Source organism: Hibiscus syriacus, unplaced genomic scaffold (assembly GCF_006381635.1).
Source record: "Hibiscus syriacus cultivar Baekdansim isolate YM2019G1 unplaced genomic scaffold, ASM638163v2 tig00110747_pilon, whole genome shotgun sequence".
In the NCBI taxonomy this organism is placed as follows: domain Eukaryota; kingdom Viridiplantae; phylum Streptophyta; class Magnoliopsida; order Malvales; family Malvaceae; genus Hibiscus; species Hibiscus syriacus.
The window spans coordinates 1,385,879-1,408,728 of record NW_024062848.1 but is presented as its reverse complement, the minus strand read 5'-3'; the positions used below and the strand labels follow the sequence as shown (position 1 = coordinate 1,408,728).

Genomic DNA, 22,850 nt, shown 5'->3' with positions numbered 1-22,850 from the left:
TAAAATTGAAAAAGGAAGATTCTAGAAATTCTTCAATTCAGTTCATTAATGCAGAACCTTAAGGGGGAATCACCTTGTCAAAGTTTTAACCAAATATCTTGCTCATCGATCTACTTGGGTAGCAAATCTTAATCTCAAAACTTCACTTATAAGGTTGGTTACAAAATTATCATCATAGAACGTTTTGGTAACATAATCCAAATTCAAATTAGGAGCCAAGTCAGCGTTCTCAAATAAGTAACTCTCACATTACTCATGAGGCGTTTTATAGAATTTGGATGAATATTGATGACATTCTTTTATACACATATCGAGCCTTAACAGATAGGATACTTAGGTATACTTATTATAGATAGATGACTCGATATTAGAGTTTCGGCTCAAAAGAGTCCGGTTATAATCTAGGGGTATATAATAATCAAACATCCCACGACAGTCGATCGACTAATCTACTTAAAAGGACTCGAATCAACCTAGGCTTTGATACCACTAAATGTAATCCCCTCATACCGATACGAATGACCCGATCCGATCCGAGGTGTCATATTATACCACCAGAGTGACCCACGATAAAAATCTAGAAAACGTGAAATTTTATCAAACCATTTAAACCGTAAACTTTTCTTACCTTGTTAATGGAGATCACGGCAACAAGCTTGAAGATGAATAATAATTCTTGTTTTTTCTAATAAAATATATAATACACTTGGCTTTAAACCATTTAAAAATCATTTTATGTTAAAAGACCTTTTTACCCTTAAAATCTCTTGATAATTACTGTAATACATCATCATAACATCATCTTTACGTTATCAAATCAAATATGAACAAATTTATTCATCTTTTTCAACTTTGCCCTTATATTGTTCAAAAATTTCAATATTTTCATTTAATCCAACGGTCCCGATTTAACATGGAAAAATCAACTTATATCCAAACTTCTATGTTAAATTCTAATAATTTAAAATACTAAATGACTTATCAACATTTTACTATTATCCGTCAAAATTTCCTGAATTTTTTATTCAATTTGATTATATGAATATTCCATCAAATTTTATCGCTTTATAATTTTTAATACAGACTTCGGATCAAAAATCCGAATCCCATGAAAAATATAATTCATGGGGTAAACTATTCATTTACTTGATAAAATATTCTTTTGGGAAAATTACCACTTTGATCCCTAAACTTCTCCCAAATTTATATTTTACCACTAAACTTTCAAAAATTATATTTCGATCACTAGCCAAAATTTTGAGATATTACATTTAAATAATATTTTGTTTTAAAAAAATAAAAAAATATAAACATGATACATGTCACTTAACGATTTTTTAACGGTAGGCACCTGAAGATGTAACAGAGAAAACATTAGACACCTATTTTTAATAAAAAAAATTCTTTAGGTGCCAAAAATCAATTTGAGGAACAATTTAGACATCTTAAAGTATAATAAGCATCCTAAAACTTATAATTTTCAAAATCTCATAATATTGCTAATCCAATAATAAAACAAAGCTGAACATCTAAGCATTGTCTACTAAAGCAACGTGAATAATGTTTTCGCTAAGAGAAAAAACTTGGGGCTCGTTTGGTTCTAGAAAATATAGTATATTTTCATTTTCTTAGAAAATATAAAATGTTGAAGAAAATGTGTTTGGTTGTAAAATTAAAAAATTATTTTTGGAAAATGAAAACAAAAATAAATGAAAATATGAGAACATAAAAAAATGTTTTCAGTATTTTCATTAAAATTGTTTTGAAATTTTGAAAATAGAAAAATAAAATATCTAGATTTATAACTTACCTTCAAATTATTCTAACAATATTTTTTGACTTAATGGTACTAAAAACCCTCAAACTTTTACAAAAATATCAATCGTGGTCCCTAAAGTTTTTTATACTCAATATGGTCCTTAAATTGTTTTTTAATAATTTAATTTATAATATTTTTATATTTATTAAATGGATATCTTAATAATTGTTAATATTTTATGTTTTAAATTTTAATAATTTATTAATTTTAAAAATAAATAAATCCTAAACCTTTTTTTAAAAATCAATTAGACCATTGTACTCAATCAAAAAATCAATTAAGAAAATTTATCACATCATTTCTATCGTGTAGTATCACAAAAACACCGTGAAATGTCACAATAATATTGCAGACCATATAAGCTTTGTTAACTATCACGTAAGTGTCGTAAAATCAATGTTTGATTCTGTTAATCAAAAGGTTATATAATTTTTCCTCAAATTAAGGATCACATTTAGTGCAAAAAAAATCACGGACTATATTATTTTTTTAAGTTTTAGGGCCTTAAATACCACTAATTTTTTTATTTTAATGTTACTTTTGTGTGTCTTGCCGAAAATAATATTTTTTGTGTTTTTTTTTATTTAATTGATTTCTAATATACATTAGCATTATATTGTTATTGTAAACTAAAATAATTTTTGGTTATAAAAATTTCTTGTCAAATTCATTACTTTATATTTCTATAACTCATATATTCAATTTATGTAATGAAACATTTTAATAATTGTATTATACTTTAATTATTTAATAATTATCCGTTCATTTCTATTTTTAAAAATATATATTTTCACTATTTTTATTTTTGAATTCAATTTTTCATTTATATTAACCAAACATGTCTTCTAATTGTTTTAAAATTTTGAAAATGAAACTATTTTCTAAAATTAAAAAATAGAAAATGAAAATATAAAATATTTTCTAAAACTAAACTCGTGATGTTTCATATTTATATTCATATCGTTACATTTGAAAACAGGATTCAATACCAAACCACATGACAAAACTGACCTAAAGCTAGTCCTCTAAAGTAGGGGTGAAAATGAGCCGAGTCGAGTTCGAATATTGCTAAGCTCGAATCGACTTGAAAACTCTGAAATGAGGCTCGACTCGACTCGAATACTCGCGAGCTTAAAATTTTTAAGCTCGAATTAAACTCGAAATCCTGAACTGAAGATCGTGAGCAACTCGAAAAGAAGAAAAAAAATTTTAAACTTAACAAAATTTAATCATCAAACTCGAACTTGAACCTTAAATATATGAAAACCTTATTATATTTAAAAAAATCAACACATAAATGTTAATATTATTAATAATTAATTTTTTTTTTAAATCTTAATATATTATATTTTCGAGCTGCTCACGAGCTTTTTTAGTCGAATATCTAGTAGCTCGTTTCGGCTCGTTAAGAATTCGAATCAAACTTGAGTTTGAGTCGAGTCTATTCGATCCGAGTATTTATCGAACCTTAACCGAGTCAATCTCAAGTAGCTCACGATCTGTTTCGTCTCATTTAGATCCCTACTCTAAAGCAAACCATAAGCAAACCATGGCCACTACTAATACTACACCAACTTTTTCTCCTTTTTTTTTCCAACTTTACTGAAAGAGTAACATGCAGGAAGACCCATCACCACTTGGATGCAAACTGGTTAACCAAAGATAAAGCATTGCTGGTGACCTGAGCAACGTTGAGTACACGAGCTCTAATGGAGGCCTTAACCTTACCATCCAAAACCCTCCCCGCAAACCCATCAAAACAAGTGTTCTCATCGGTCAGTGCAGCACTAACCCACGTCTCCACATTGCTAATATGCCACAAGAAATCTTGACCCTTTGCCTGCCCCATGTGCTTCAACTCTTGCACCGATTTGCTCAGCCTGTCCACGCCTTCACTCATCTCCTCTATGCAGTCTTTGATTGCTTCGTATTCCCTCTTTCTAAGCCCCCTGAATTTCTTCATTTTGGAGATGAATGCCTGGGCTGACCTAGCCCTCTTCAGGCTCACCGACATGGCCGTCTGGGCCAGTTGGCGTGGGCTCTACTGGATGGAAGGGGAAAAAGCCGCCAGGGACTGGACACAGAGGGCTGGGTAAAAGCAAACAGGCAACTGTGTACCGACACGGGGAATTTGACGCGTATAATGTTGGATTTTCTACTGCCAAAGTGTCGATAGCCAATGGCTCTGCAGGGGTAGGGGAACTCTATGATTTAAGAATGTGATAAAAATGTAGTATTATTTTTGTCAATAAAAATCTAATTACTGAGTCCTTAACCCTCCCTTCACATTGCATTAAAATAAAATAAAAAACAAGCAGATCTGGGTGAATTCACGAGATAATGTTCTCGATTTTTTTTTTCACGATATGGTGCACATCCCAAATTAATTGCTGGAATGCGGTGAATTCTACAGTGATCGCCATAGGATGCCATGCAATCCAGGCGACCTTGGAGGACGCATGCAATCCAGGCGACATACGGGGTGGGTGACATACGAGCCATATACGAGCCATACGAGCCAATGGGGAGCATGCAACGAGCCATATACGAGCCATACGAGCCAATGGGGAGCATGCAGGAATAGAGAGCCAATGGGGAGCATGCAACGAGCCATATACGAGCCATACGAGCCAATGGGGAGCATGCAGGAATAGAGAGGTCGCCATGCAGCCTAGGCGACCTTGTAGGTCGCCATGTAGTCCTGGCGACCTTGTAGGTCACCATGTAGTCCCGGCGACCTTGTAGGTCGCCATGTGGTCCCGGCGCCATTCCCATCATCCATGCACATGCACAGCCACATAGATTCCTTCACGTGCTCCCCGCTGCATGCCTACAGCTCCCAATGCATGCATGTGAACCATTTGAGCCAATGCATGCATGTGAACCATTTGATTATTGGTACAATAATTGAACCATTGCTGCGTGAAATCAGCTGATGATATCATAGCTGCAATTGTACAATTATTGGTGAAATAATTGAGGCATCCGGTTATAAAAGAAAGAAAGAAAGGGAGAAGAGATTGCAAAAGAAAGGGAGAAGAGATTGCAGCCGAGAAAGAAAGAAAGGGAGAAAGGAAGGAAAGAAAGGAGAAAGGAAAGTAAGAAGAAGAAGGGAGATAAGGTAAATTTTTTATATTTAAATTAGTTTATTATTATAAATGTTTAATTTGTTAGTTTAGGGTTTAGGGTAAAACAAAAAGCAGTTAATTAGTTTGTTAGTTTAGGGTTATATGATTGTTAGTTTAAGTTATAGTATACATAAATTAAAAATTATTTAATTAGTATATGTTTGATAGTTTATAGTTAAAAAATAATTAATTAGTTTGTTTTGTTAATAGTTAGTTATATAAAAAAATTATTTAATTAGTTTGTGTTAGTTAAATAGTTAAGTTATATTTGTTTGTTGAATTTATATATAAAAAATTAGTTAGTAAGTTTATTAGTATATTATAATGAAAAATAGTTTATTAGTTAGTTTTAGTTATATAAAAGAATATTTTATTAGTTGTTTAAGGGTTTAGCGTTTACGTTTAACTTATATTTTAAAAAGTTTAGTTTGTTAGTTTATTAGTTTATTATATTATAAGTTATTATATTAAGTTTAGTGTTGTAAATTAGTTAGTTAGTTTATATTAGATTATATTAAATGATTTTTTAAATATTGTTGTTTAATTTTTTTACAGATTCATTCTAATGGCTGACCAAATTCCACTGTTGAGGCTTGACAATGAACATATTTCAAGTCATTTGGGAATAATGGTGAATAAAATATTTGTTTAATGAATTATAATTAATAAATATTTGAATATTATTTTATGATTGTGATAATTTTTTTGAAATATTTAATTGTAGGAGGACGAGCAGCGAGTCCTTCGTCTTCGACTACATAAAGTGCCCAAGCCACACCCACTAATAGAAGAAATTTGCAAGAGGCTGGATTTTGGTATATAACATTTGTGAGAGATTACAAGTTGGTCCCAGGTTTGATCAGTGCGTTGATTGAACGTTGGAGACCAGAAACGCACACGTTTCATTTGCCGTGTGGCGAATGCACGATAACTTTGGAGGATGTGGCAATGCAACTCGGGGTCCAAACTAATGGGATGCCGGTGGTAATGTCACATGAGTTTAATAAGGTGGAACAACTTTGCAACTTGTTTCTTGGGAAAGCGCCCGTACCACCAGAGTGTAAAGGGTGGCGGGTGAGGTTGTCATGGTTGAAGAATGAATTTCAACTTCAATCAAATAGTACGGAGCACGAAATATATGCAACACGAGCATATATATTACAATTGATTGGGGGAATTTTGATGCCTGATAAATCCGGTAGTTATGTTCACACTCAGTATCTTCTTTTTTTAACAAATTTTGAGAATTGTAGGCAATATAGCTGGGGTTCGGCGATATTGGCGTTCTTGTATCGTGAGATGTGCAAGGCGTCATTAGTCGTGAATGATAATAATACAGTAGAAATCGGTGGATGTCTGTTGCTGTTACAATCATGGGCTTGGCATAGACTTCCGTTTTTGACACCGATTAGTCGGACTGCGGTTGACTTTCCACTTGCCGGAAGGTAATATGAATCCTCTATTTTAATATAAAATATTAATTAAAAAATATTTATTTTGATTAAAATTATTGAACAAAATGTCTCTATTTTTGTTTTGATTGATATACAGATGGAGGCATAAAATTGAAGGCACAGGGTTGGTGCACAACAACATTAAAGAGTTCAGGTTGAAGATCGACATTAAGGCCAAAAAAGGAGGTATGCATAATTTGTATTTTTTTAATTATTATTTAAATTAACTATATTATTTTATTTAAATAAATTTTATTGTTTTTGTAATTTTACAGTTTAATTGGAGACCATACATGAATGAAGAATTATTTGCGTTGATACCGCACGATATTTTAGATGGGTTTCAATTTTGGTGTGCTGTTACACCATTGATCAATTTTGCTTTTGTTAAGATCCAATTTAGGGATAGAGTGCTGAGGCAATTCCACTTCCACCAACCTATTCCGCGGAGTCCATGGGATCATGACCTCCTCCAAAACTTAGATGGTCGTCGTCCAGTGAATTGGGTTGAGACGCATGACGACCTGCACAGATTTGATGGTCGTCGTAAAGAAAGCGTTAATTGGGTTGAGAAGCATGCAACCTACATTAATGCTTGGAACAATAGGGCTTCATTCATGCCAACTCTTGACGCCATTCAACACGACGACTTTAATTTTGAGACTTCGGCTTACCTTGCTTATTTTTTGGATAATGGAAAGCCGTTCCTCACAACAATAGTAGAGAGGCGACAATTTTTGAGGTTTAAGAAAAGATTTGGTAAAGCTGAATACTCTCTATTGAGTGGGAGTGGGAGTTCATCTCTACAAACTGAAGCGGAAATGACCGATGTGGATAATAGCGCACCACAATCGTTGCATCACGCAGTTGATGATTCTACTGGCCCGGCATACATACCAGAGTTTGTGCAGCCTGAGGCACCCATCTATTCTCCTACGTTTTCGTCGACGTATGACTTTGAACACATGACAGTTCAAATACACCCAATGAATGAGGGGGATGGGTACAATACTCCTGAGCCACAACGGCCACAACGTATCAGACGTCCGCCCCGACATTATCATTCAACAACACCCCGACATCGACAACAATTGTAAACTCGTTTGCTATTTATTACAATTATTTATTGAAATTAGACTACTTTTTTAACCTTAACAATGATTTTTAGTATCAAATCATTACTAGTATCAAATAATTAAATATTTAGTAAATCAACTATTTTAAATCATTAATAAATTCGACTATGTATAAATTTAAACTCAGTAATCCACACTTGTACACTCATTTGTTAGTATTCTATAATTATTAGTAATAATTATTAAATCATTAGTATTAAATCATTATTATAAATAATTACTAAATAATAACTAAATAATTATTATAAAATCGTTATTATAATGATTATTATCAAATCATTACTAAATCATCAATCATTAAATATTTAAATCATTATTAAATCATTTTTATAATGATTATTACTAAATCATTATTATAATGATTATTATCAATCATTACTATAATGATTATTATCAATCATTACTAAATCATCAAATCATTAAATATTTAAATCATTATTAAATCATTTTTATAATGATTAATAAATACATAGAAATACATATATGATTACTAATGATGAGGCCTATATCTTGGTAAATTAGGACAATTGTTTTTTGAATGGCCTTCACCCCTACATAATCCGCATCTCTTTGCTTGACCTCTCTTTATAGCATGAAAATCCATACTGGTATGAATTCGAGTGGACTCAGGTCGACCCTTTGGACTTCTGCGAAGCATTGGATTTGGTAGCCATTCATCATGATCCTTTTTGGGCCAATATGATTCATTCGGGATCTGTCTGAACACATAGCTGTAGACATTTAATATCCTACGTAGGTGGAAGCATTCATCAACATAAGTGTATGCGCTTACACCAGCATACATACATGCAGCGACTGCATGAGCACATGGATATTTCCATGCCTGAAAATGACCACAATCACACCATTTGTGTCGTAAATCAACTCTAAATGTTTGGTCTTCTCCTCCGACGTTACGACGTATGCATGACACGACAAAAGTATGACCAACTCGGTCGAAATTATTAACAACCATTGATGTTCCCAATCGCTCATTTGCTTCCATTGATTCCACCATTGTAGGAGCCCAAGTTTTACCTCTATTTATGAGACTCTCAATTTCCTTGCCTTTGTCCGACCAAACTTTACCCAGTCTAAAGTACGTCTCTTTCACCACACTCGCTATTGGGAGATGGCGTGTACCTTTTAGTACCGAATTAATGGCCTCAACAAGGTTTGTGGTCATATGTCCGTATCTCCGACCTTCATCGTATGCTTGCGACCATTTTTCCCGTGGTATTTTTGAAGCCCACTTCCAAACACGCTGATCATCGTAAAATACCTTCAAATTCTCCAATCTCTTGTCAAAATTTGGTCGACGTAGTTCGTATCCTGTTCCATAATATATTGTGTTAAACCGCAATTAAAAAAACCACGTAAAAAATACACAAATATTGAAAATAAAACTTACCCATGCTGACTATCTCGCTACAAATATGTGCGTTATGAAACTGGTCGATACTATTCTTGCCAATATGACGGATACAAAATGTCGGATATGCATATGGAGGTATCCAACGACTTCCTGGTCGTTCAATTGCCGCCAAAATACCCGTTCCTCTATCGGATATCAAGCAAACTCCATCTTCACGAACGACATATTGACGTAGATTGGTCAGAAAGAAATCCCAAGCCTCTGTTGTCTCTCCCTCAACAATGGCGAATGCAATTGGGAAGATATTTCGCTCACCATCTTGAGCAACTGCCATCAAAAGTACATGCCTATATTGACCATACAACCACATACCATCTACTTGGATCATACGTTTGCAAAATGGAAATCCTTCAATACATGCCTTGAATGCCCAAAATAGTCTATGAAATATTTTCTTCCCTGGCAGAAGTTGACCTTCTTCGTCATATGCGGGCATGGTTTGAGACTTCACTATAGTTCCTGGGATAAATCGCTTCATTGCTTGTAGCAAATGTGGTAGCTCATTGTACGATGTATCCCAATCTCCATACGTCAACTTCATTGCCTTCATTTTCGCATTCCACACCTTGCCATATTTTACTTGATATCCAAATTGGCTTCGAATAGATGCAGCTAACACTGAACAAGATATCCTTGGATCCTTTTCAACCATCGCCTTCACGTATTCACATATTACATCGGAGTCCAATAGTCGGTGGTCTTGTTCGATGGAGTTTCGCAAACATGTTTGCGAACCATTGTACCTCGTGATGACCCAAACATCGTGCCTTTGATTTTTCGACACTCTGATCTTCCACTTGCACTCTGGGCCATATTTTACACACTTTGCGTATAGGGTTTTCTGGTTGGACTCTGCAACATGGACATCAACATGGCATTTGATTCAGTACTCTTTAATCGCCAGCGTAGCTTTATTTTTTCCTCTGAATTGCACCCCAACTGAAAATTCACCAGAATTATCGAATGATTCAGTCATTTAGTACGGAGGTAAATGTGGCATGTCTGGGAATTCAGGTGCCCTCATTGCATCATAATCTATCTCGTACATGTGAGGAGTAGCTTCATACGGTGTTGGAACTTCATCAATTGCACCTCCACCAAAAATATTTCCGTCGCCGCCCAAAACGGGTTCTTCAGTTTCTTCATCTTCGCTTGAATCATCATGAATTTCTCCCCATCGATTTTCAGCGTCAATATCAACAACCAATTCCGGTATGTTTCTCGTCTCATACTCTGCTGCTGTAGATGTCCCCCCGACTTCATTTACACTTTCCAATAGTGCCATAAAACTGTTCGGGAACCTGTATGTCGGCTCCTCAAACTGACTATATAAAGCCATTTCAGATGGATTTTGAGCCACACCTCTTGATGACCCAGGAACATCACATATGTTACGCACATCAACAAATAATTCAATAACTGCTATATTGGTTGACTCATGTAATCCAACCATGGTTTCAATATCATCATCTTCTTCAAGTGGAACTGCAGCATATCTGACTGGGTTAGAGCATATCATAAACCTATACCTCAAACCATCAACTGCAGCTCGAATTTTTCTTTCTATCTTATGCTTCATTTCTATAAATGTGATGTCTTTTTTGAACATCATATTTATTGGTTTTTCAGACTGAAAAACTACTCCGACCTCATTTTCCATAATCTGTCCATTATAATGGACAATCGTGAAAAAGTTGCTGCTCATTTTCTCTACAAATAAAAAATAAATTAATTTAGATTAAAAAATTAGATAAGATACTTTCATAAATTATTAATATAATATAATATTATATTAATGATCAAATAAAATTTATTATTTAACTTGATTGATTGCTTACTAATAAACCTAATAATGATTTGATAATTACTATTAATCTAATGATTTGATATTTAATGATTTAATATAATATGATTTAGTCATAATCACTAATAATTATTTATTATAAATATTTAATGATTTAGATTTGATACTAATCATTTAGTAATTATTACTAATAATAATGATTAGTTTGATAATATTTTTATTTTTTAAAAATATCAAACAAATTTGTTAGGCAAAACTGTCGAGATAATGTTCTCGAAATAATTATTTCGCGAGATAATGCGTTGTCCGGATTATTTCATTCAATTAATTTTTACTTCTTACTAATATACACATACAATTTAAATTAAACAAAATATTTTTAAAACAACACTAAATATTTTTAAACACAATATTTTTTAAACGGAAATTATCTCGCACAAATTAGTTTATATAATCTAATATAACTTACTAACTAACTAATTTACACATACACAACAACAAAAATGGACAACAAAAAATAATAAATTACTCACGTCTTTATGCCTTCTTCCTTTACTTTCTTTTCCTGCCTTGTTTCTTTCTTCGAATCAATTTGTACGTGGGCAAATATTGTGAAATAATGTCCTGTATGTGTAAACAAATATTTATTTAAACAACAATAGCTCCCACAAATTAATTTTATATAATCTAATATATTATAATATACCTTAAACTAATAAACTATTTCTTTATTATATAACTTAGTTAAAATAACAAACTAATTAAGCACTAATTAATTTTTTTATAATATAACTTCATCTTCAACGAACAACCTAATATACGTTTAAAGACACTAACAAATTAATTAATATTTTTTATATTTAATAACTTAAACTAAGAAACTAATTAACTATTTTTTATATATAATATATAACTTAAACTAATAACTAATATAATATAACTTAAACTAACAAACTAATAATTTATACTAACAAACTAATTAACTAGATTTTAATTTTACCCTAAACCCGAAACTAACAAACTAATAATTTCATATAATAAACTAAATTAAACAATAAAAAAATTACCTCACGAACTATGTTTGAGCCTTTATCTTCTTTTCTTCTTCTTCCTTTTCTTTCTCTCGGCAAAGTTTATATGTGCTGGTTCTGCTTGTACTTCTACCCTAAACCCCATATCCTTTATATAAAGCAACTGAGCGTTGGACAGAGTCATTAAATTTGATTGTTGAAGCAAATAATATTAGCATTGTCGTCTAACTATTGAGCATTGAAAGGCTGACAGCTAAATTAACGCTGCAATAACGCAACTATAGATGCAACACATACAGCTACGGGTGCAGGAATCTCTCAGCTATGATGCAACGCATGCATGCAGCTACAGCACAGGACCAGACCTTGGTCGCCGAGACTCCATGGCGACCTACCTACCACGCCGCCGTGACCTACACCGTTCGACGTGCATGGCCATGCACAGTTCCCACGTCCCATGCACAACATGCATCTGCATGGCCATGCACAGTTCCCACGTCCCATGCACAACATGCATCCCCTCCCCCATGCATTCCCACGTCCCATGTTGATTGCATGGCGACCTTTGCAAAATACACACAGGGCGCCCGGATGCCATGGCGACCTTGGAGGTCGCCCGGATTGCATGGCGACCTCCAAGGTCGCCTGGATTGCATGGCGTCCTATGGCGATCACTGTAGAATTCACCCCATTCCAGCAATTAATCTGGGATGTGCACCATATCGTGAAAAAAAAAATCGAGAACATTATCTCGTGAATTCACCCGGCAGATCTATCTACCGACTTTAAGAAAAGAAAGTGGGAAACCGTGAATGGGTGGGGCCGTCTACTACTACTGAATCATAACCTTAAATAATAATAGCCTCGGCTACTCCTCTTCAGCTCTTCTAGAGGGTCTCAAAATATGGAAGACAAATTCAAAGAATCAAAGAAATTTTTAGGCAATTATTTTTCTGATAATGTAATGGAAAATAATTTTTTTAGTATAGGATAATTGATAAATTATTTTTTAAATATGTTGAATGCTACAATTTCAATCAAAAGTCGTCGAAATTATTTAATTTATTCTAGAAAACGTTAAAAAAATACGACGTCTTCCTGTGTTAGGTCAGGCGTTTATCTTTTTTGTCTTCTCAAACTTTGTTAATGGCGTTTGTCTTTTTTATCTTCTCAAACTTTATTAATGGCGTTTGTTCCGCCCTATCCGACCAGCTCTTCCGCCAGGTCAAGGATACCAATAACTGAAGCCTTATTAATGGCGTCTGTTCATATGTCATCTCTGACTAACTCATCTATCAGCTCAAGAGCACTAACAAACGACATCACCATTTTCGCATCTAAAATCATACATGGAGATTGAGAAGACGTGGAATCTTCCATGTGTCTTTATGAAAACGTCAGGTTATATATACGTCTTCCGTCATTTAGTATACATAATATCCCATTGGAAAAAATAAATTCTAATGGTCTTTATCAGAGGAAATTTTTTTCACCTCGTTATTTGGCTGCTTTTGTCCCATTAATAATTTAGAATTTATACTTCAAATTTATTAACGTTAAATGTCAACGCGTTTGGTGCAATGGTCACTGTAGTAGTCTGATAATTTCGTTTGGGTTGTGGAAGTGGCAACCCATAGCAAGCATTAGGAGTATAGTGTAGTGTTCGGGAAACCAAAACTGGGAATGGAAACATAGGCCGAATAAAAAAAGCAGTCAATAAAGAGGTGTGAAAATAAAGTAAAATAATATAATTGGCAAAAAGCCTAAAATCAGTATGAAACCAAATGAAAGGCTAGCTAAACTATACGTGAGAGTTTTTATCTCGTCTTTCCCTGTTTTGGGGAGCCTGATTTCATGGCATTCATTAAGGAGACGTGTTACCTTGTGACACAGCCTACTCGACCCTTTCACCATGGCGTCACGCACCTATACAACCTGAAAGCTTTTAGCGTAGTAATTAGGAACGTTTATTGTTCGATTTTAATTGAATTAATCATGTATATTAAAAATTATTTTAATTGATCGGTTAATTGAATATTAGAATGATTAATGCTTAATTTTTTTAAAGTTTAGTTATCAATTACTTTGGATTGAAATATGTTAATTCATTGAATTAATCGAACATATTAAACATTTAATATATATTACATATATATTTTAAGCTCAAACTCATTAAAAATTAAAATTCAATTATTTTTAATTAAATTAACTTTTTATACTTAAAGAGTCAATAAATTTTTTACTCAAATAAAAAAAAATTCTATTAAACACAAATTAATATAATTAAAAATTATAAAACTTTCAACTAAATTACTTACTAATTTAATAATTTTAAAAATATCCATTCAATTAACGATTAAAAATTAATTAAATAATTCAATTTGAACTAGTTTTAACTGATGTAAAGGAGGAAAGTGGAAGAAAAGTGCTCAATGTTACAGATGGGACTAAACATACAAATCCAGTGCTCTAAATATAAATGTTTGATCATTGAGTACCCACTTTTTGTTTCTTTTTGGCTTCCTAAGCCTAATCAGATTTTTGTCTTTTTTTTTTTAATACGGCAAGCGGGCTAAATAATTAGACCAAATACCGAACCAAAAATATTATTTTGGGATCTATGACATTTATTATAGTATTCATGGAACTCGTTATGATAATATGACGAGTTCCACTAAAAAGTATATTTTATTGGACCTAGGCGTCGGGTCTAATATTTATTTATTTTTTTTAAAACTTATCATGTTGACGTGATGAGTTCTATTAAAATAATATTTTTTTTTAATTTAGATAGATTTTTTTTTTTTGAAAATAAAATTTTTGAAAAAAACATAAAACTCGTCATGCCGACATGACGAGTTCTAATTGTAACATTAATAATTTTTTTACTAAATACAAAGTATTAACTCATACATCACTGTAGACACTCATTTTCGTCCATTTATTTATTTATCTTCATATATATATCTATATTATATAGTTTGCAAATGGATTTTATAAAATATATTTGAAAACATTTATATTATATAGTTTTTTAAAACGTTTGTGAAAATAAATATAATATATAGTTTTTAAAACATTTTTGAAAACATGTATATTATATAGTTTAAAACATTTTGAAATATATATATATAGTTTTTAAAACATTTTGAAAACATTTATATATATATATTTTTTAAAACGTTTTTAAAAATAAATATAATATATAGTTTTTAAAATATTTTTGAAATATATATTATATAGTTTTTAAAACATTTTAGAAAACTATAATTTTGAAAATATTTTTTAAAAATATATAATATATAATATTAAAATGTTTGTAAAAATATATTATATAGATTTTTAGAAAATGTTCTTCTTTTGTTTTAATTTATTTACCTTTTTCTTTTTATTTATTATTATTACTTATTTTTATTTTACTTCTTTTGTTTCAGATCCGTTTGGGGTCCAATCTGTCCAAGACCAGAGTTCAATATTGGTTAAGTGGGCCTGAACCAGCCCAACAGCAGATTAGGGTTATCACGTATGTCCAGCGCCGCATATGATCTTGGACCGTTGGATCTGACCCAATCCAACGGTCGAGATCAAGGGTTCCAGGAGATCTAAAGTCACCGGTCAGCCGAGAATTCCGGCCACGTGCAGCACCAAATCGGAGCTACTCGGACTGAACCATCCGAGATCACCGAAAACCACCCCGGAATATCCGAGATCAACTCCAACCACGACCGGAAATAGCCCCCACGGGAGCCTATAAAATCAAGGCATCAACACTGCCACAAGGTGGGGAACCTCAACAAGATCGGAGGAAACCAAGACCCACGAAAATCATCAAGTCACAAAAAAACCCAAGAGCCGGTCACCACAAGACCAACAGTACCAACACACACCATCATCGAGAAACCATCATAAGCCGAAACGTCAGATACAAAAACCCATCAAACCCAGTCGAAACCAAAAGAAAAACAACAGCTCACAGTAAACCAAGCACACAGAAAAAACAAACAGAGAGCCATCACAAACAAACCGGACGAGAATCCACGAGAACAGTAAACGAGAACACAAGAACAAGGCAAAAACAGAAGCATCAACCGTGAAACCAAACCACAATAGCCAACACCAAAACGCCAAAAATACAACAAATAAAAGGAAAACAAGCAAGGACATCCAGAACCAGAGGAGCGCATCAGAAAGGTGAGGAAGCCGATTGGTTTCGGCTTAGATCTACGCCGTTTAAGGGTGTTTTTGCGTGACTGGTGCTCGGGGTTAGGACGAGGGGCTTTAGAGGAGCATTTGGTAAGGTTTTGGCATTTGTTTCGGCCGTCACGGGCGGCGGCCGAAGACGGCGATGATCAGTGGTCGAGGTTCGGTCGGGAGGGCCGGCTGAGAGCATCTCTCTCACGAGATGGTTTTCTGAGAAATGTCGAGAATGAAACGAAAACAAGCTGAGTTAGATATATATATAGCAGGGACCATTATGCAAATAGGAGATTCTTAAATTCTCTCCGTGGTCCCTGGTATTTTGAGTCGCATTTCATTTCAGTCACCACATTCAATTTGGCCGCTGGATTTTTAATTGTTTCGATTTGATCCTCATTTATATTTTATATTTGTTGCAATATGATCCCTGAATTCTTATTTTATTCATTATTATTATCATGCTTTTTTTAATTATTATTAGTATTTTTTCTTTTCTCATATTGCTTTCATTTTTACTTTTAAATAATTTTTTTTAATACTCCTTTATTATTTACTTATTTAATTAATTTTAATTTTACTTCTTTGGTATATTATTATTTTCTTTTCCTTTGATTTATTTTTTAGCACTATTTTTTTTTTATCTTTTCATTTTTATTTATTTATTCTTGCTATCTAACATTTATTGTCCTTTTCAGTAAAATCTCAATTAATCAGAGGTAAGCAATTCGAGTCGGATTTCTAAATTTCAATTTAAATTTGTAATTTTCGCAATTAAAAACAACTGATAAATTAATTGGTACCGAAAGGGCGGTTCAAGGGTGCTAATCCTTCCTTGACCGTAACCGACTCCCGAACCCGACACATTTCTGGTATAACGCAGATCAGGTAAGATGGTGTCCGACCCACCTAAATTCGATTTAAAGTGGTCGGTGGCGACTCCCAACCCAATTCATTTCAAGTCGAAGCCCAATTCCGGGGCCCAACCGAAAGACGGTTGCGACAGTTTGGCGACTCCGCTGGGGACAGGTAAGTGAGTCAGGCCAGAATTAATTTTCCGTTGTCTTTTTATGCGAAAATTGTAAATTTAAATTTTAATTTATCTATTCGATTCCAATTATTTACCTTTGATTATTTTTGTTTCAAATAAATAGTTGTACTGATGTTTTTTAATGATTTCAGATTTTTTTCAAAATTGTCATCTCTAAGCTCTAAACCCGAGCTCCGAACCCTTTTAAGTGGGGGTGAAAGCGACGCATTCGTGTGAATTTATTCACCGCATATGCCTAGCAAGTAGCCTTCGGGATTCATATACCTTATGTCTTCGTGTGAATTTATTCACCGTATGGGCATAAGGGAATGTGTCCTCTCGAGTTTAACTTAGTCCACACAAGCTTGTAATGAGCTTAGGACTAAGGGTCTGGCAAGCCCAAGGGGGCACCGGCAAGGAGAACTCGAGTACCTTTTTAGAACCTAAACCGGGAGACTATGGAGAATTAGAGCCCACCTCAAAACCTCACTTCAAACCTTAGGCTGTTTTATTTCATGCTTTACTTTCTGTTCAAAGCATGCGAACTAGACAAATATGCGGTTAGGATTTGTTTGAAATTAGCATACGGGATAGAGATCATGTCCGGGTAGGAATTAAAGCATGTGGGGTAGATATCATGTGGGGTAGGATTTTTTCATTTTGTTTTGATTTACTTCACTAACTCTTTTATTTTTGTTTTATTTTATTTTATTTTCATCATTCGCATCATTTAAAACGGGGTGTTGATCCACCAAAAATGTGTTTGTTAAACATGAATAATCAATATTAATGGACAAAGGGGTTACAATACAAAGAGATAAAAAGCTCAGAAGTCCAGCCGTGGTCAGAGAATACTCAAAGGCAAAGTTGCAGGGGCAATACGAGGAAAAGGTCACTGACCCGGTCGCTCCTTTTAAAAAAAACTACAAGAACAAGATGGTGAAACCCTAACTGAGCGGGATGCCATTGCTGATGAATTCAAGAAGCAAGCTTTGGATAGTTTCTCTCGCTCCAATGGCATTTTTAGAAACAAGCTCGGCAGATAGTGAGAGCCGGAGATGCAGTCCTTCGAGACCTTTTGGGGGCAAGCATCTCATTATTTGCACATTTTAGCCAAAGGAGCCGGGATGGTTCGGCAGGATATTCAACTAGTGAAAAAGACGAATCAACCTGTCAGAAGCTGTACATGACTCGTACCATCAAAAGAGTTTTTTGTCTCTTCAGACGTAACACTTTTGTCACCAATAGGGGTTATTCAGAATAACAGGCACATTTTTTGGATCAATGCCTCAGACATTTCATGCATCACATATTTAGACATTTTGCATTTCTTATTTTTTGTGCATTTTGTTTGCATTCACATTAACTAATATATACATGTCTCATCAAAAGGAGTAAATACTGGATACACCGCCTCAAGTACTGGACACACCCCATCCACATAACACTCGTTTGAAGAAGAAGAGGATGGAAGCCAGAATTACACAAATCGAGGAGAATATGTTAAAACTACAAAAGGAACTAGAAGACAAAATAAACCAGAACAGTCGAAATACTCTGGAAACAATCACAAAGAACCAAGAGTCCTTGGTTGATCAGATCGTTGCCAAGTAGTTGGCTTACAACAGACCAGTGCGCCTGGGGCAGATTCATCGGAAGGGGTAACTATACAACCTACCCCACAGGTGGTTATCTCACCTGAAATCTTACCAGAACTTCGAGGGGACTCATCTGCTGCAAAAGCAAAGCCCTCGTCCTCTGTATTCAACCCTAAGAACAATCCGGGTTATTACCATGTACCGGATTTGGACGAAGAGGTAAAAGCGAGGAAGATGGAGGAAAAAATCAAACAATTGGAGGACCAAATGAATATAGTCAAAGGAGACCGTGACTACCATGAAATCGATGCAGCGGAACTTAGTCTAGTCCCGGACTTGGTTCTTCCCCCGAAATTTAAGTCCCCGGAGTTCGAGAAGTTTGACGGGAATAGTTGCCCATCCACTCACATCACCATGTTCTGCCGAAAGATGACAGGATATGGAGGAAACGACCAACTTCTGATCCACTGCTTTCAGGATAGTCTGTCGGGCTCAGCCATTCGGTGGTACAACCAGCTAAGCCGATCAAACATCAAGACCTGGAAGGACCTGGCCAAGTCATTTCTGGAACAATACAAGCATAACAATGACATAAGGCCAGATCGAGTTATGCTACAAAACATGGAAAAGAAGCATAACGAGAGTTTCAGGCAGTACGCACAAAAATGGAGGGACTTGGCTGTGCAAGTTCATCCACCGTTAGATGAAAAGGAAACTCGGAAACTTTTCGTGCAGACTCTGAAGGCTCCATACTTCGGGCATCTGGTGGCGATCACATCAGGAAGCTTTTCAGACTTGGTTATGGCCGGAGAAATGATTGAGTCGGCCATAAAGCAAGGCAAGATTAAGGATGGGGAAGCCAGTAAGAAGCTTCCTATGAGGGAGAGGGATGGAGAGGTTAATAACATCAAACACTCCAGCAAAGGTGTTACAATCTCCAGCCCAAATCAACTGCAGCTGTACCGTTAGGTACTTCTAAAAGATTCCAGGAGGGAAAGGGAACATTTCGACCCAATTCCCATGACCTACAAAGAGCTTTACCAGCAACTTCTTGACACCCATGTGGTGTCACCATATCCAGTAGAACCCATGAAGCCCCCATACCCCAAGTGGTATGATGAGAATGCGTATTGTGAATATCACGGCGGAGTCCAGGGCACACAATTGAGAACTGTTACGCATTCAAGAGGGTTGTACAAAGATGCGCAACCAGAACTGGATCGACTTCAACAACTTGGGGGCATCCAAGTGAGGGATATCATTTCATCATTTGAGGCATTCTGTTTGACTTTGTTTTTCTTCCATTTTTTTTCTCAAGTTTTTGTAAAGACATTTTAATCAAATTTATGTTACTTTAAAGGTTGTAAGCAATGAATCACATTTGCAAACTCACAATTCTTTGAATATCATCTGAATTAAGAAACTCTGTAAACGGTTCAAAGTTACGAATCTTTGACGAAGTAACATGATTTAAAACAAGGACTTTGACCTTATCCAGTTCTTAGAATTAACCAATTTCCCTTTCATAAGGTACGGACAACATGGGGCATCATTTGCATATGACAATTACTATGTTTTTTAAGATGTTCAATGACGATGATGATCTTTACAAATGAAAGAGTCGAGTATGTGAATCTAGTTTAGGTCAGCTGCTTTAAAATTAAACTCTAAAGATGAAATTGTTGACTTTCAACAAATACCTAGGCTATAACAGGTTCTTCTTAACAATCTTAAGAAATTAAATCCGTAAAAACTGAGCTATTCCGCTAAGGCAATTGGTTATAGAGGAAACTTGAAAGCCCTGGCCTTATGAGTAGATTACGTCCAAACCATGACATTGCTCGGACACTTGGCAATTCGGTGTTTGCTCCACTGCTCTTGTCAGGTTGAAAACTCTGTGATGCGATGAACCCTTCAGTTGACTTGATAAGAGTGATTATAATGTTAAGTTGTCCCTCTAAGGCAATTGGTTAAATGCCCCGGCTTTATGGATTCAGCTAGCCAGATAATGACAAATTAAATCAAATTTATCTAAGAAATTTTCGGTAAAATGGACTAAGGGAGTTAAGGAACACCTGTTATAGTCAACTACACACGAGCACTCAAGAATTTCATTTTTAGACCGATATTTTTTGCACTGCCTTTGTTGGAAGAGCCTACAAAGCTTGAACAAATGAAAGATTTCAGAGGACTGAGATAAAAGGTCTAGTAATTGATCATGCTAGTTGCGTCATTTTGTCCGCACCCAATTAAAGTGCCAAAGCATGTTGCGATATTTTAAAAAAAATGACGTTTTTACCAAAAAACCTTAGAAAGGAGGTCAACCTAAAGCCGACTCGTCCCTTTGAACATTTGTCAAAGATTTGTAACTCTGAAAGCATTAAAAGAGCTCTTGATTCCTTTGATATTTTTTTTTTTTTTTTGAACTCACATTTACAATTTGATTCAATTGCGAATAATACTTTACAACATTTTTATCATTTCTCCCTCCTGAAACAAGAAAAAGGAGAAAAACGTTTTCAAACAGAACAATCTCAGATATGAAATGTCTGTAAAGCCCAAGCTCGAGAAGCAAATGGGGCACGATCGATTACATGGAGGAGATTGGCAGGCAAAGCACGAGACTCCATCCAAGAAATAACACATAATTTATTCATGTTGCATGCATCTTAGACATACTTAGGTGCATTACATTCATCATTTTAGCATGCATAATTTTGCAGCTTTCAGAGTCAAGCTTCGACTTCAGGATGAAGGCTACTCGACTTGCAGGCACCTTTAAAGAACAATGGTGTAACTCAGCAGCAAGAAGCTACACCTCAATCGACTTTACATATATACAGATCTCAGAACCAATTTCAGATGGGTTCGAGAACCAATTCAGATCAAATTCAGTTCAGTTCAACTCAACAATGAGCAACATCTTTTCAGTTAACACTTTCAAGCCAGATTTCAATTCCACGACGGAAGATATCCGGCTGTCAGAATTTATCAGTAGGTTTTCCCAGACCAGCTTAGGGGAACCACCTGAAGAATCATAATCGTTTTCGACCCGTAAAGGGAAGCCATTTTTAAACAAACTATTTGCAGCTTAGCTCAAGGCCAGAAGGGCTATCTGCCCACCAAGACCTTCGAGTTCGACTACGCTCAGCTCCAAGGCACATCATTTGCAGAATAGCTTAAGTCAAGAAGGGCTATCTGCCAAAGACCCTCGAGTTCGACTACGTTCAGCTTTGAAGGCACATCATTTGCAGTATAACTTAAGTCAAGAAGGGTTATCTGCTAACAAAAGACCTTTGAGTTCGACTACGCTCAGCTCCAAGGCACATCATTTGCAGCATAACTTAAGTCGAGAAGGGTTATCTGCCAACTAAAGACCCTTAAGTTCGATTACACTCAGCTTCAAGGGCATATCATTTACAGCATAACTCAAGGCTAGAAGGGTTATCTGTCACCAAAGACCTTTGAGTTCGACTACGCTCAGCTCCAAGGCACATCATTTGCAGAATAGCTTAAGTCGAGAAGGGCTATCTGCCAAAGACCCTCGAGTTCGACTACGTTCAGCTTCGAAGGCACATCATTTGCAGTATAACTTAAGTCAAGAAGGGTTATCTGCCAACTAAAGACCCTTAAGTTCGATTACACTCAGCTTCAAGGGCATATCATTTACAGCATAACTCAAGGCTAGAAGGGTTATCTGTCACCAAAGACCTTTGAGTTCGACTACGCTCAGCTCCAAGGCACATCATTTGCAGAATAGCTTAAGTCGAGAAGGGCTATCTGCCAAAGACCCTCGAGTTCGACTACGTTCAGCTCCAAGGCACATCATTTGCAGCATAACTTAAGTCAAGAAGGGTTATCTACTAAAGACTTTTGAGTTCGATTATATTCAACTTAGAGGCAAATCAAGCTTACAGAATAGCTCAAGGCAAGAAGGGTTATCTGTCAATAAAATTGTCGAGTTCGATTCCAATCAGCTCGATGACACCTCAATCACACTATTGTCCGGCTGCAATCAAGGTTTCCAAGTCGAGAAGAACACCTGGGTTAATCGTGCCTTAGTGACAAAAAAAACCGCTTTCCGACATCATAACTTAAGTCGAGAAAAGTCATCTGTCGATGAGGACCTTTCGAGGTCGGTTTTATTCAGCTCAAGGGCCTATCAATCACATGGTGGAGTCAAAGAACTACTTTTCAGTCGGATTTCTAAACCAAGGTCTT

At 35.1% G+C, this 22,850-nt stretch overlaps 1 protein-coding gene across 1 annotated transcript; it reads right to left on the bottom strand.

Annotated features, from left to right (window-relative positions):
• Window positions 1–3,430: 3,430 nt before the first annotated feature.
• Window positions 3,431–3,917, bottom strand: LOC120139449 (21 kDa protein-like). Its single transcript, XM_039154654.1, has one exon. It carries the CDS (start codon window positions 3,831–3,833, stop codon window positions 3,450–3,452), a length of 384 nt encoding a protein of 127 aa, XP_039010585.1. The 5' UTR covers window positions 3,834–3,917; the 3' UTR covers window positions 3,431–3,449.
• Window positions 3,918–22,850: the final 18,933 nt, after the last annotated feature.